At 38.7% G+C, this 12,052-nt stretch overlaps 1 protein-coding gene across 4 annotated transcripts in view; it reads left to right on the top strand.

Moving 5' to 3' along the window:
- Positions 1 to 12,052, top strand: part of FER (FER tyrosine kinase) — a 460,995-nt gene that overhangs the window by 378,875 nt on the left and 70,068 nt on the right. The window contains exon 17 of one of the 4 annotated variants that reach the window (XM_027545476.1): positions 653 to 6,650. The exons of the other annotated variants lie outside the window; for them this stretch is intronic. Coding sequence (XP_027401277.1) covers positions 653 to 695 — 43 coding nt within the window. The 3' untranslated portion in view covers positions 696 to 6,650. Of the gene's footprint in view, positions 1 to 652; positions 6,651 to 12,052 lie in introns of those variants that run through there. 4 annotated transcript variants of the gene reach the window in all.

Raw genomic sequence — 12,052 nt, 5'->3', positions numbered from 1 at the left:
CCAGACAATGACATGGAAAATGATGAGCTACAAAAGTCAGATAAGGACTCTGAATTGGAGAAATGTGACTTTCGTTAGGTCAGATGATTGAGCAGGAGAGAATGTGTGCGGGCCCTGTGTGTTACTGGTCTCAGACTGATGGTACTGATGTCCCGAAGTGGGTCACCACACTCCCAAAAATGCTTGACCTACACTTAGAGAGATGGATACCCATGAAATACGGGTTTTTACCCAGTTTTCTTTGCTGGTAGATGTTGACAAACAGTGTAATACTGCCGACTATAGATATCGGCTCTAGTGGAACTGTACTTTTAGCTTTGGTAGAAGCACTGACTGCTCCCGTTTCCTCACTGCTGTAAAAGTTGCTCAGTCGTGTCCAGCCCTTTGCAACCCCATTGACTTTACAGTTCATGGAATTCTCCAGGCCAGAATACTGGAGTGAGTAGCCTTTCCCTTCTCCAGGAGATCTCCCAACCCAGGGATCCAACCCAGGTCTCCCTCCCTGCAGGCAGATTCTTTACCAGCTGAGCCACCAGGGGAGCCCCATTCCTTTGTAGGTTTTCTCTTTTCCATTTGCGAGGAGAATGCTCTGTCAGATGATCAGAAACAAAACAACAGTGTCAACAACAAATGACTTTATTTCTGTTTGCAGGTACAATTTGACAGTTCGTTTGGGTAAAATGGGAAGACATTAAATCACTCTTCCAGTTCTATGGGATATCCGATGAATTAGATAAAATCTGGACCAAGTTACTTGTTTAAAATGTTGCAGCTCTGCCTTATTCTGAGAAACAAACGGATATCCACGCTCTCCTTGTGCTGGTGTCCTTGACTGTAGGCTGCCACCGCGTTTCCTGATGGTTATTTCTGATGCAGCCGGTCTTCACTGACACAGAACATCTGCATTGCATTTTGTCTTTGGGATGTCACTCTGTAAGAAAGACAAACGCATAGTTTGAGTGAAGATAAATGGCATTTTAAGCATAATATCATGTTCCACGTCTTCCTCTTCTATGAATGAAAATTATCTAGCAGTTTAGAGGAAGAGCTTAGTGATGTAAATAATGAAAAAATACATCTGTATGTGGTCGTGCATTTAAAAATGTCATAACAGAAGATGAATGGAATGTTCAGGTTTATAATAAAAGATTTAGCTACCTTTTGCCAGTATATGTCAGAACTCTTGGATGAGAACCTACTGTGAGACAGTTTGTCCAAGCGTTTAGGTTTCCATTTCATCTACCATCTGGGATTTTACTTTTATTTTAAGGAACTTTGTTGATAGTATTGATTCTTTCTCAGGTGTAATGTGTTAACTCCATTATGCTTATCATGTTACAAGTACAGAGAAGTTTTTCGCTCCAGGATAACTTCTAGAATGGTAAAGGTCATCCATTAAATGCTAAGCTCGTTTCTCTGTACACAGGTGAGATCACTGTATGAAATTCTGCATGCTTTTAATGTATACCTTATAATGCCATAAGTTCACACCAAGCAGTGAATATCAAGCTCTTATAAATCATATGGATATTACATACTCAGGTAGGGGTAACTTTACGTTGATCATTTTGTGAATTTAAAATGTCAGTGATGGTAAACCATATGAAGATGGGGTTCCCGGGCGTAGGACGCCTGAATTCTTGTGGTAATTAGCTACGAATTTTTCTGATGTCCTTCCTCAGTAGTGAAATGTAATGATGGTTCTGCCCCCCAGTCATTTAGCAGGGGACTTTGCATCAAGTCGCAGTCACCAAATGTTTACTGACTGAATGATAATGTGATCATGTAAATAAAAGTTATTTGTAGATGGTAAACTATACAAATAGGTAACATTATTATTTTTATTACATAGGATCAGACCTAGAAGCTATTTTGTTGGAAAAAAAAAAAAAGTATTATGTACTCCTTGTGTAGTATATATACCCAAGTATACCTGACATAGTTCTTAAACCCATGAGAAATATCTTTTAAATATTTTCTCATTTTCTTTGCTTAATAACATTGAATTCACATTTACTTTTTAAATTAAAAGCTGAGTAATCATTTTGTAGCATATGTAAAAATTGAAGTTTTAAAACTTGGGTCAGTGAATGCTAGGCAGAAGAAGGTTAATTTACATTTTTATCATTGCTTCTTTTAGCTGCAGAATATTTTAATTTTCCAGTCATCTCAGACTATCTCAGTCAGTATCACTTTAAGTCTATGAAATACTCTTACGAGCTTATGTTAGCAGTGATACTGGCCAGAAACATTTCAAAGGAACAGAAAACTAGGTGCTTGGCGGTTTCCTTTATCCTTGTTACAATAACCAGTTTGAAAGCTTTGAGAAACAAAATGCAGGGGGAAATTATTAGCAGTATTTTTCCACCCAGTGGCTTGTACAAAGACCAGTAATTCATACAGAGTGTGAGCGCTCTGTGCTCTGGTGAAATGGAAGACGTTTTTCATTAGAAGCCTGTGTAAGTTCCGAGAAATCACTGTGCTGGATTCTTCTCCCTTTCCTCTGTATTCAGAAAGGCCTCATTTGTCCTGAGAAGTATAACACCTGTCAGCTGTAAGATTTGGTCTGTCCTTTCTTACAGACATTTTTGTTAGTAGTTTTTCTTTACTACCTTCCTTGATGGACAGCAGCCTTCAACTGACATCTCCAAACTGTGACTTGTGAGAGAAAAGCACTTAATAGAAAGAAAATATAAGACAAGAAATGTGAGTTTTCCTTTTAAGACAAGTTGACTACCACTCACTAGGGAAGGTCTTAAAGCAATTTGTTTTTCTTTCAGTAAACTTACTGTCCTCAAGATCCTGCTAATTCAGGAGATAAATATTTAGAATTATTGACTGTGCTTCCCCTTATAAACATTAGAAGCATATATATAATACAGTGGATTCAAATGATTTGTGAACCACTGTTTGGATAAATATATAACCATAAAGTAATAGTCACTGTGAAAATAGGGATTTAAACATAAGTTATATAAATTATTTTATGGAAGCACTTTACCAAGTTTTTCTTAGAGGTGAATTATATTCAAAGATTGTAAAAAATCTGCAATTAAGTTCATTATCTCCTCCTACCACAGACATATCTTTTAAATAGCATAACACACCCTGCTCCAAACTTGTATATAGTCTGTAAAATTGGGGTGATCGTAGTACTTAACTTGTATATAGTCTGTAAAATTGGGGTGATCGTAGTACTTAAAAGATTTGGGTGAAACTTATGTTTAGCACAGTACCTAGAATATTCTAATCACTCCATCAATGTGAGTTAGTGCTAGTAGTCACAGTATTAGTTTTGAAATGTTACAGTAGCAGACCGGAAGAACTGTATTTTGCTTTTACCTCTTGATGTGCTACTTCTAAAAATCTGATATTCTCATTTGTTTTGTATTATAAATTGTCTCTTAGGAGGCTTTGTCACTTGAGAGGTAGGAGTTTTAGGGAGCAGCACCCACACATTGTCCTTAATATACTTGTTCCTAAACTGGAAATTCTTTTTAGGCAGCATCTACAGGACTCCTTGTTCTTCTGGCTTGCCGGAAAGGACGAGACAGTGAGGGCTCAGACTGCTACCTCCCTGGGGGCTCATTCATTGCTTAGTGCTCAAAGACTCATATCTGCAGCTGTTGTTTTTATCCTGATGCAGCCAGTAATTTACTCAGTTCCAGAAACCATACTTTCAGTCTGAGAGACTCCCTGACCTTTATTGAATTCTCTATGGACAACTACAGTTACGTGCCTGGAAATAATTGCTGTTGTTACCTTTAAAACACAGAAAAATGCCTCTAAACATTCACTGTGTGGCCTCGGATAGCTGATTAAGTCCAGAGGGGACTCGCTGTCCCCCTGCCTTCACCCAGTTATCTGGTCGTCTGGGCCCCCTCCATGTGCGCTCTGAGGTCAGAGCCATGCAGGTCCCCACTGGGTGGATCCTGAGGAGGCCTCGCCTCTGTTCCTCTCGGAAGGGCGACAGCAGTGGTGCCCCTTGCTTTCATCCTCTGCTTACTTACCTATTCCTTATATATGGAGCCACTACACAGAAGGTGCTTGAAAAAAAGAGGTGGAGATCTTAATTTCAACAGTGTACCCATCAAAACCCAAGCATGGTCCAGGAAAATTTTCTAAGTCAACATAATTGGATAATTTTCATTTTCAATAAAAAGATTGATTAATGAATAAGAATTTATTGCCTATTCATAGCTACGAACTTACAGCGACTAGAGCAAACCTCCTCGGGCCTAATCTCTACTTTCTTTCATTTTGCAGACACTTACTGGACTATTCATTGTGTGCAAAGCATTGTATTAGGTACCAGCTGTATAACTCCTTTTTATAATCAGGTAGGGATGGCAGTAAAAAGGTAAACACTTAATTAGGTATTCACTAGTTGTGACAGAAGCTGTGATGGAAGCAAACAGGAGGCAATGATGAGAATGAATTGTAAGAAGTGGGATGGGAAAATCCTCTCACATGGGAAATCGGGAAAGACTACTGAGAATTCTTCACTCTGGTGAAAACCGAAGGAGTTAGCAGTGTGAAGACTCAGGGAACCGGCTCCCAGGCTCTGTCTTGGAAGGTCACTAGGGGGTCCACCAGCACGCAGAAAAGACTGCAGTAGCCTCTAACCCTTGCACATACTTCCAACACATAGGAACCTGTTAACAGGCAAAATCCCAAGATTATTTTTTACCATGTTTTAAATATTTGTTGGCATGTATTATATGCGGTTCCATCTAATCTTGATTTATCTTTCAATATAGTCACTTTGGGGAAATAAGGAAGGCTCTGTCATACATCTGTATTGAATACCAGTACAAAATTTCATTTTAAGATTATCTGCCTTTGGGGATTATCTCTGATACTACTTTATTACAATACATTTTGAAAAGTTGTGTATATAATGTGTGTTCATTGTACCTAAAATAATAATAAATTATTAATACAAAAAGTATTAATATTAATCCATACAAAGTATGCTGTTAAAAATGAAAGCTAAAGTTTTTGTTTGTAAAGATTGCTGTTTTAAGAAAGATATTCCTAATTAACTATATTGGAAGTCATAAAAGTGAAAATATCCTTCATGTTTTTATGTTCAAAGTTAATTTTTACATTTCACTAGGGACCCAGAATCAGCAAGTACTTTCAGAAGTAGGCCCCTGAAATCAATACATATATTCTCTAACAATTATTATTTCATAATAGTATTAAAATGCTAATTTCAGTTCTTGATAATTTTTTTCTCCTCCTCTCATTTTCAACGTTTGCTCTTTACCTATAGTATACAGAAACTATTAAATGTCATGTTAGTCGTTCATTATTCATTGAATAAATAAGTCTCTACTGTGTACAAGGAGCTGTGCTACATGCCAGAGGAACAGCTGGGTACTGAAATAATTCATGCATGATACCAATGTATTGGGGTTACTTCCTTGAGTACACTGAATATATATACTCACATTAGGTAACTGCAAAACAAGCAGATTGTTCATGCATTGACTGTTGTCATAAATTTTTAATCACTTTATCACTTATATGTCACTATGTTATGAAGGGTCATTGCCAGCAGGAAGAAATAACAGTTCTTATGCATACCAGGCATTTCATCTTTTTTTTCTATACCGCTTCATCCATGTTTGGTTTTAGCTTTTGCCAGTTTTATTGAAAGCTGTAAATCAGAAATTACATAAGCCTCTGATTTAGCATTTAAATTGATATTTAAAATATAAAAGTGGGCTTGCCAGCTGCAGGTAGCAGTGTTGAAGGTGAAGTTTGTTCTAGCATGGACACAGGACATATATTTCCTCAGCCCCTCCTTCTCTACCCAATTATTGAGCATACACATCCTTGTCATACCTTTTTTGAAATATACAAGTTTTTTCATGAGAGAAATAAAAACTATTTCTTAATTATGAAGTAGCATATTTTCAGTTCCTAGATCCTCAAGGTTCATTTTTTTACATGTAATTATGAACTTTGGCATGTCTATGACATTGTAAACATCTGTGACCACTTTGAGTGGTCAGTTTTGTGGGCATAAAATAAAGGTCTTCATATTAATAAAGCATTCACAGAAAGCACGTTTAGTATCAGCAGGCGCTTTTGGACTGTTCTCTTTGGCCTAGTTGATCATTTGATGATGTTTCTAGTTCATGTTTGGGGGTTCCTTGATGAAAAGCAGGCAGGTGCGTTTAGGGTGGTGGGCCATCACCTGGGTGTCGCTGCTGAACAGTGCACACTGCATCCTGTGTGGGGTCCACAGTGGAGCAGCGCAGAGTGCTGACCGCAGGGACCGTGACGCCCACACTGCACTAGCAGTGCCCGAGGTGGATCAGGCATACAGGCCTGAAGTATGCGGGTAACAAACTGTTAAAATAATAAATTCACATATTGTGCAAGTAAAATGGGTTGCAATTTTTATCTTCATAGCTGGAACTTGCATTTAATGTACTTCATATTAAAATTGAGTGTTTTGGTTTGAAAACTTTATATAAAATGACTCTAAAGTATATATAGAAAGATAAATATGCAAAATTAATGAAGAAAGCATTGTAAAAGCAAAAAGGATGAAGAAGTTTCCCAGTTGTATGTTAAAATATTTTATAAACCTATAATAATTAAAACAGTAAGTGTGGGCATAAGTATATATAAAATATTGGTGAAAATAGAATATAATGTCAAGAATTAGACTATAATATAAACTATAGAGATTTAGAGTACAATAAAAGAGATATTGTAAATTAGTAGAAAAACATTTATTTGAATCAATGGTCCTGGACCAATTAGCTAACCATCAGTGATAGGGCTATGATGACAGCGGAGGATGAGGATTAAGGTTGAATACTTACACTTTATTTTATTACAAAATCAGCTCCAGATGGAGAATCTGAACACTCTGCTAAGGTTAAATAATTATAATTGGAAATACAGAAAATTTGTAACTTAAACATTTAATGCTCCAAATATGTACCTTAACATTCTCATTCAGTTCGGTTCAGTTCAGTCTCTCAGTTGTGTCCGACTCTTTGCGACTCCATGAATCACAGCACGCCAGGCCTCCCTGTCCATCACCAACTCCCAGAGTTCACTCAAATTCACGTCCACTGAGTCGGTGATGCCATCCAGCCATCTCATCCTCTGTCGTCCCCTTCTCCTCCTGCCCCCAATCCCTCCCAGCATCAGAGTCTTTTCCAATGAGTCAACTCTTCACATCAGGTGGCCAAAGTATTGGAGTTTCAGCTTCAGCATCATTCCTTCCAAAGAACACCCAGGACTGATCTCCTTTAGAATGGACTGGTTGAATCTCCTTGCGGGGACTCGCAAGAGTCCTCTCCAACACCACAGTTCCAAAGCATCAATTCTTCAGCGCTCAGCTTTCTTCACAGTCCAACTCTCACATCCGTACATGCATATCCATACGTGCATAACTATATATACTAACTTGTTTATTTTTTGCTTGTTCTGTTTAATGCTAAAAAAGGATATATTAAATTCCTGTATTATTTAGTAATTTTATCAAGACCTCCTTGAATTTCAAGACTCTCTGCCCTTCATTCCTCTGTTATGTACTTCCACATAGCAATCAACCAATCACTGTTACATGGAAACCTGGAAGACAAGGGTTGAAATAGGTGTGGTAAACTAAATCTGAATATTACATAATGTATAAAGAGATCTTAAAAAGTAATAAAGAAGCAAATAGAGAACTGAGGAGAGGGCATGAACAGGCAGTTAATTTAGAATACGAACAAGTTCATTAATTTCTAATAAACATTTGAAAATGAAATGTAAATTTAAAACAATGAAATACCATTTCTGCTATCGAGTTAGTAACGATTTTTTAAATCTTTCATTCCTACTATAAATTAGTAGAGAAAAACACATCCTCATATGGAAGAGGTATACATTTGTGCAAGTTTTTTAGATTCAAATTATTAAAATGTAGTAAACATCTGTAAAAATGCATACCCTTTGACACAGCTTTTTATTTCTTAAGAATTTACCTCAAAGCAGTAATCAAAGAAGACATTTAAAAAGTTTTGAAAACTATAATGTTTTGGGTTGGCTATTATGTCATTGCATGTAACAGCAAATTTTAGCAAACATTCTAAATCTCAACATAAATGGGACCCTTCTTTTACTACTAATAGACAGTCACAATACTAAATAAAGTATGATTTAATTTTATAAAAATAAATTTTTATTTCCATATTTTTGCATATCCTTGCCTGGAAAATTCCATGGACAGAGGAGCCTGGCAGGCTACAATCCTTGGGGTCACAGAGAGTCAGAAATGACTGAGGACTCATGCCAACACACACACATTCACATACAAGTACTTTAGGACGTGTAGCAATGTATTAATGATTCTGGATAGCCTTTCTTTTTTACGGTTTATCTCTGCTTTCAAAGTGACTGAGTGGACATACTTTACAGCAAAAGAAAAGAAGCCATCTTCATATTTTAAAGATGATAAAGCAGATGACTAAAGACTTTATACCTTAGTAAATAACACAGTTAAAATATATTTGCTCATTTAAAAATGTGATATTTAATATGAACATATATTTGGTGATCTTTAATTGTTTTTGTTTTGTTTTTTTCACACTTTGTTGCTTAAGAGAGATCAGTTTTCTCCTGAGAAGGCTTTCTTATACTCCTTCCTCTCTTTACTGAACTATCCTAGCACTTACCAAAGATGACAACCTATCAGATCAGATCAGATCAGTCACTCAGTTGTGTCCGACTCTTTGCGACCCCTTGAATTGCAGCATGCCAGGCCTCCCTGTCCATCACCAACTCCCGGAGTTCACTCAGACTCACGTCCATCGAGTCAGTGATGCCATCCAGCCATCTCATCCTCTGTTGTCCCCTTCTCCTCCTGCCCCCAATCCCTCCCAGCATCAGAGTCTTTTCCAATGAGTCAACTCTTCGCATGAGGTGGCCAAAGTACTGGAGTTTCAGCTTCAGCATCATTCCTTCCAAAGAAATCCCAGGGCTGATCTCCTTCAGAATGGACTGGTTAGTCCTCTGTTAACTTATCTGTTTCTTCTATTAAGCATGTCCAATAAATACATAATATCAACCACTGTGTTATTTAAAGGGCTTCCCTCATAGCTCAGTTGGTAAAGAATCTGCCTGCAATGCAGGAGAACCCAGTTTAATTCCTGGGTAGGGAAGATCCCCTGGAGAAGGAAAAGGCTACCCACTCCAGTATTCTGGGCTGGAGAATTCCATGGACTATACAGTCCATGGGGTTGCAAAGAGTCAGACACTACTGAGCGACTTAAAAAAAAATGTTATTTAAAATATTCTAGTAGCAACACTAAAAATTTAAAAAGAAAAAGGTGCTTTCAGTAGTATAGCTTACTAACTTCTCATATTAAAACATTTCATTTTAACATGTAATTAATGTGAAACTTGTCATTGAGTTATTTTGCATTCTTCTGCTGTGCAGAGTTTCAGAATCCCGTGTGTATTTTACGGTGAAAGCACATCTCTGTTTGGACTGTTTTAGATGTCACGTGTGGCTAGCAGCCGCCTTACTGACCAGCACAGCATTAGACTGTTCATTAGACTGTCAGGCTCTCCGAGGACCAAGTGTCTCTCTTATTATTGTATCTCCAGTGCCTAATAACTGTCTAGAACTTAGTAAGCACTTTTAATATTTGAACTAGCTTCTGCAGAGTTTTTTGGGGGTATTTTTTTGGTTTTTTTTTTTTGCTATTCCTGCCTCTGTGGTGGGGCTTCCCTGGTGGCTCAGACCTAGTAATTCACTCTCTTGAAATATATGTTAAATCTCACAAGGTCAGATAGAATTACATAGCACTTAGCACTGAAAGTAAAGTGGAGGGCGCTCAGTCGCGTCCAACTCTTTGTGGCCCCGTGGACTGCAACCTGCCAGGCTCCTCTGTCCATGGAATTCTCCAGGCTGCTGTTGTACTGTGTTGTTACTAGTGTGTTGCCATTCCCTTCTCCAGGGGATCTTCCTGAGCCAGGGATTGAACCCAGGTCTCCTGCATTGCAGGGGGATTCTCTACCATCTGAGCCACCAGGGAAACCCAAGCACTTAGCACTAGAAACTGAACAACCTCAACTGTTCATTTGTTGGGTCTTTAGATGATTAAGCCACCAAAACGGCTGATTGCTGATTTTCTTTTTTAAGATCCCTATCGGTTAGAGCTTCAGTAACCTTCCTTGATATAGCTCTGTCCTGTATTTGACTAAATTTTATAGCTGCAGGGTGCTGCCCTGTCAATCCTGATAATCTCTTGCAGTAACATAAGACTTCCTCCTGTGATCCTAAGTGGAGATGGACAGCAGTTGCTCAGATTAACCATATAGTGAGCTTTCACGCTAGTAATATTACTTATTGTATTTTCCTTCAGCTTTTTCCCAGTTATCAAACACTGATTTTTAGAAGTTTACATCATAGAATTTTTAAGGCATATTTCTCTAATATAAAAGATGAGATTATAATATGTTTATTTATTGGGTCTGTGAGACGTTCCCCTCATAATTAACATTACAGTGACACTAGTGAATACTTCTACTTTGTCAGTAATAATAACTGAGCAGCCATCAAATGCCAGTGTCGTGTTAGTTGCTAAGTGCAAGACAAAAATTTAAATTTTTTTTATGACATGCTCTTAGCTAATTGTTTTATTTTAGGTAGGAGCCTGGGAATCATTGTGGAGCCATGTCAGCATCAACATAAAATAATCAATTGCTATTATAATTATCACTAATATTGTTATTAAGTTTTCTTTGAAGAAATCAACAAAACATGCTGTTGTCAATATTCAAAAACAAATGCTGTTTATCTTTAGAAACTTAAAAAGTACCAATAACCTGAAGATAAAACCAAAATATGCAACTGATTTTAAGCCAGATGGCACATTTGGAATATGGACTTTGACCTCTCAGTCTGTCCTCATATAAAAGATGCAACAAGCTAAGGAAATTCCTGAAAGAACTAAAATAAGTACTATGCAGATAAACTGCTACCTCGGGAAGGCATTCATTTGTTCATTCATTTAGTCTATTGAGTGCTTTATTATGTCTCAGGCACCATTCTAGGAGCTTGGGAAGTGTCAGAGAACCAAACAAACATGCCCACCTTCCAGTGCTTCCAGTGAAGTTCATACTTTAATCTTAACCCTAACAGACTCTGCTATAAGGCCACATTGAGAGAAGAGTAAAGCTGGAAAGAGGGTGGCCCAGGAAAGGAGGTCGCCTCTTACAGTGTCCCAAGACAAAAGGCATCAGGCCAAACTCCAGAACCTGTGTCTGAGGACCCTAGTGCCCTGAAGTCCAGTTCAGGTTGAAATTGGTACCCGAGAGCCCTGTGGGTCTATGAGGAGCACCAGGCTGTGGAGAATCCAGTGCAAGTGGGGAGGTGGAGAGGGGCTGGGCTGTCCTTCCTGGAAAAGAGCGCTCACGGCTCAGAGGCAAGCCCAGAGGACAGCTCCTGGTGTGAGGGGTGGACTGCTGGGGCCCGAGCCGCAGCTGGCAGAAGTCAGATCGACCCCAGGCTCCTCTGAGTAGCTAGCGGAAATGAAAACACAAGCAGGTGGAGCCTGACTGCGGCAGCTGCCGGAAGGGCCGGGAGAGCAGAGTGGAGGCCTGTGTGCAGAGAAGCTTGCTGCTGCCACCAGAGCGTGTTTGCTCCTGTGCGGTTGCTAAATGATGTATGAGTCATTGCAGAAGATGTTTACAGGATATGAGTTGGAAATCATTCATACTGGAAATTTAAGTTTTATTAAAAAGAAAAGATCAGTGTGTTTTGAGGGGAAGGGTTGCCCAGATCACATCAGATCACTTGCTCAGTCGTGTCCGACTCTTTGCGACCCCATGAATCACAGCACGCCAGGCCTCCCTGTCCATCACCAACTCCCGGAGTTCACTGAGACTCAAGTCCATCGAGTCAGTGATGCCATCCAGCCATCTCATCCTCTGTCGTCCCCTTCTCCTCCTGCCCCCAATCCCTCCCAGCATCAGAGTCTTTTCCAATGAGTCAACTCTTCGCATGAGGTGGCCAAAGTCCTGGAGTTTC

Source organism: Bos indicus x Bos taurus, chromosome 7 (genome assembly GCF_003369695.1).
Source record: "Bos indicus x Bos taurus breed Angus x Brahman F1 hybrid chromosome 7, Bos_hybrid_MaternalHap_v2.0, whole genome shotgun sequence".
NCBI lineage: Eukaryota > Metazoa > Chordata > Mammalia > Artiodactyla > Bovidae > Bos > Bos indicus x Bos taurus.
The sequence above is the reverse complement of the archived record's forward strand: the minus strand, read 5'-3'. Positions and strand labels throughout refer to the sequence as shown.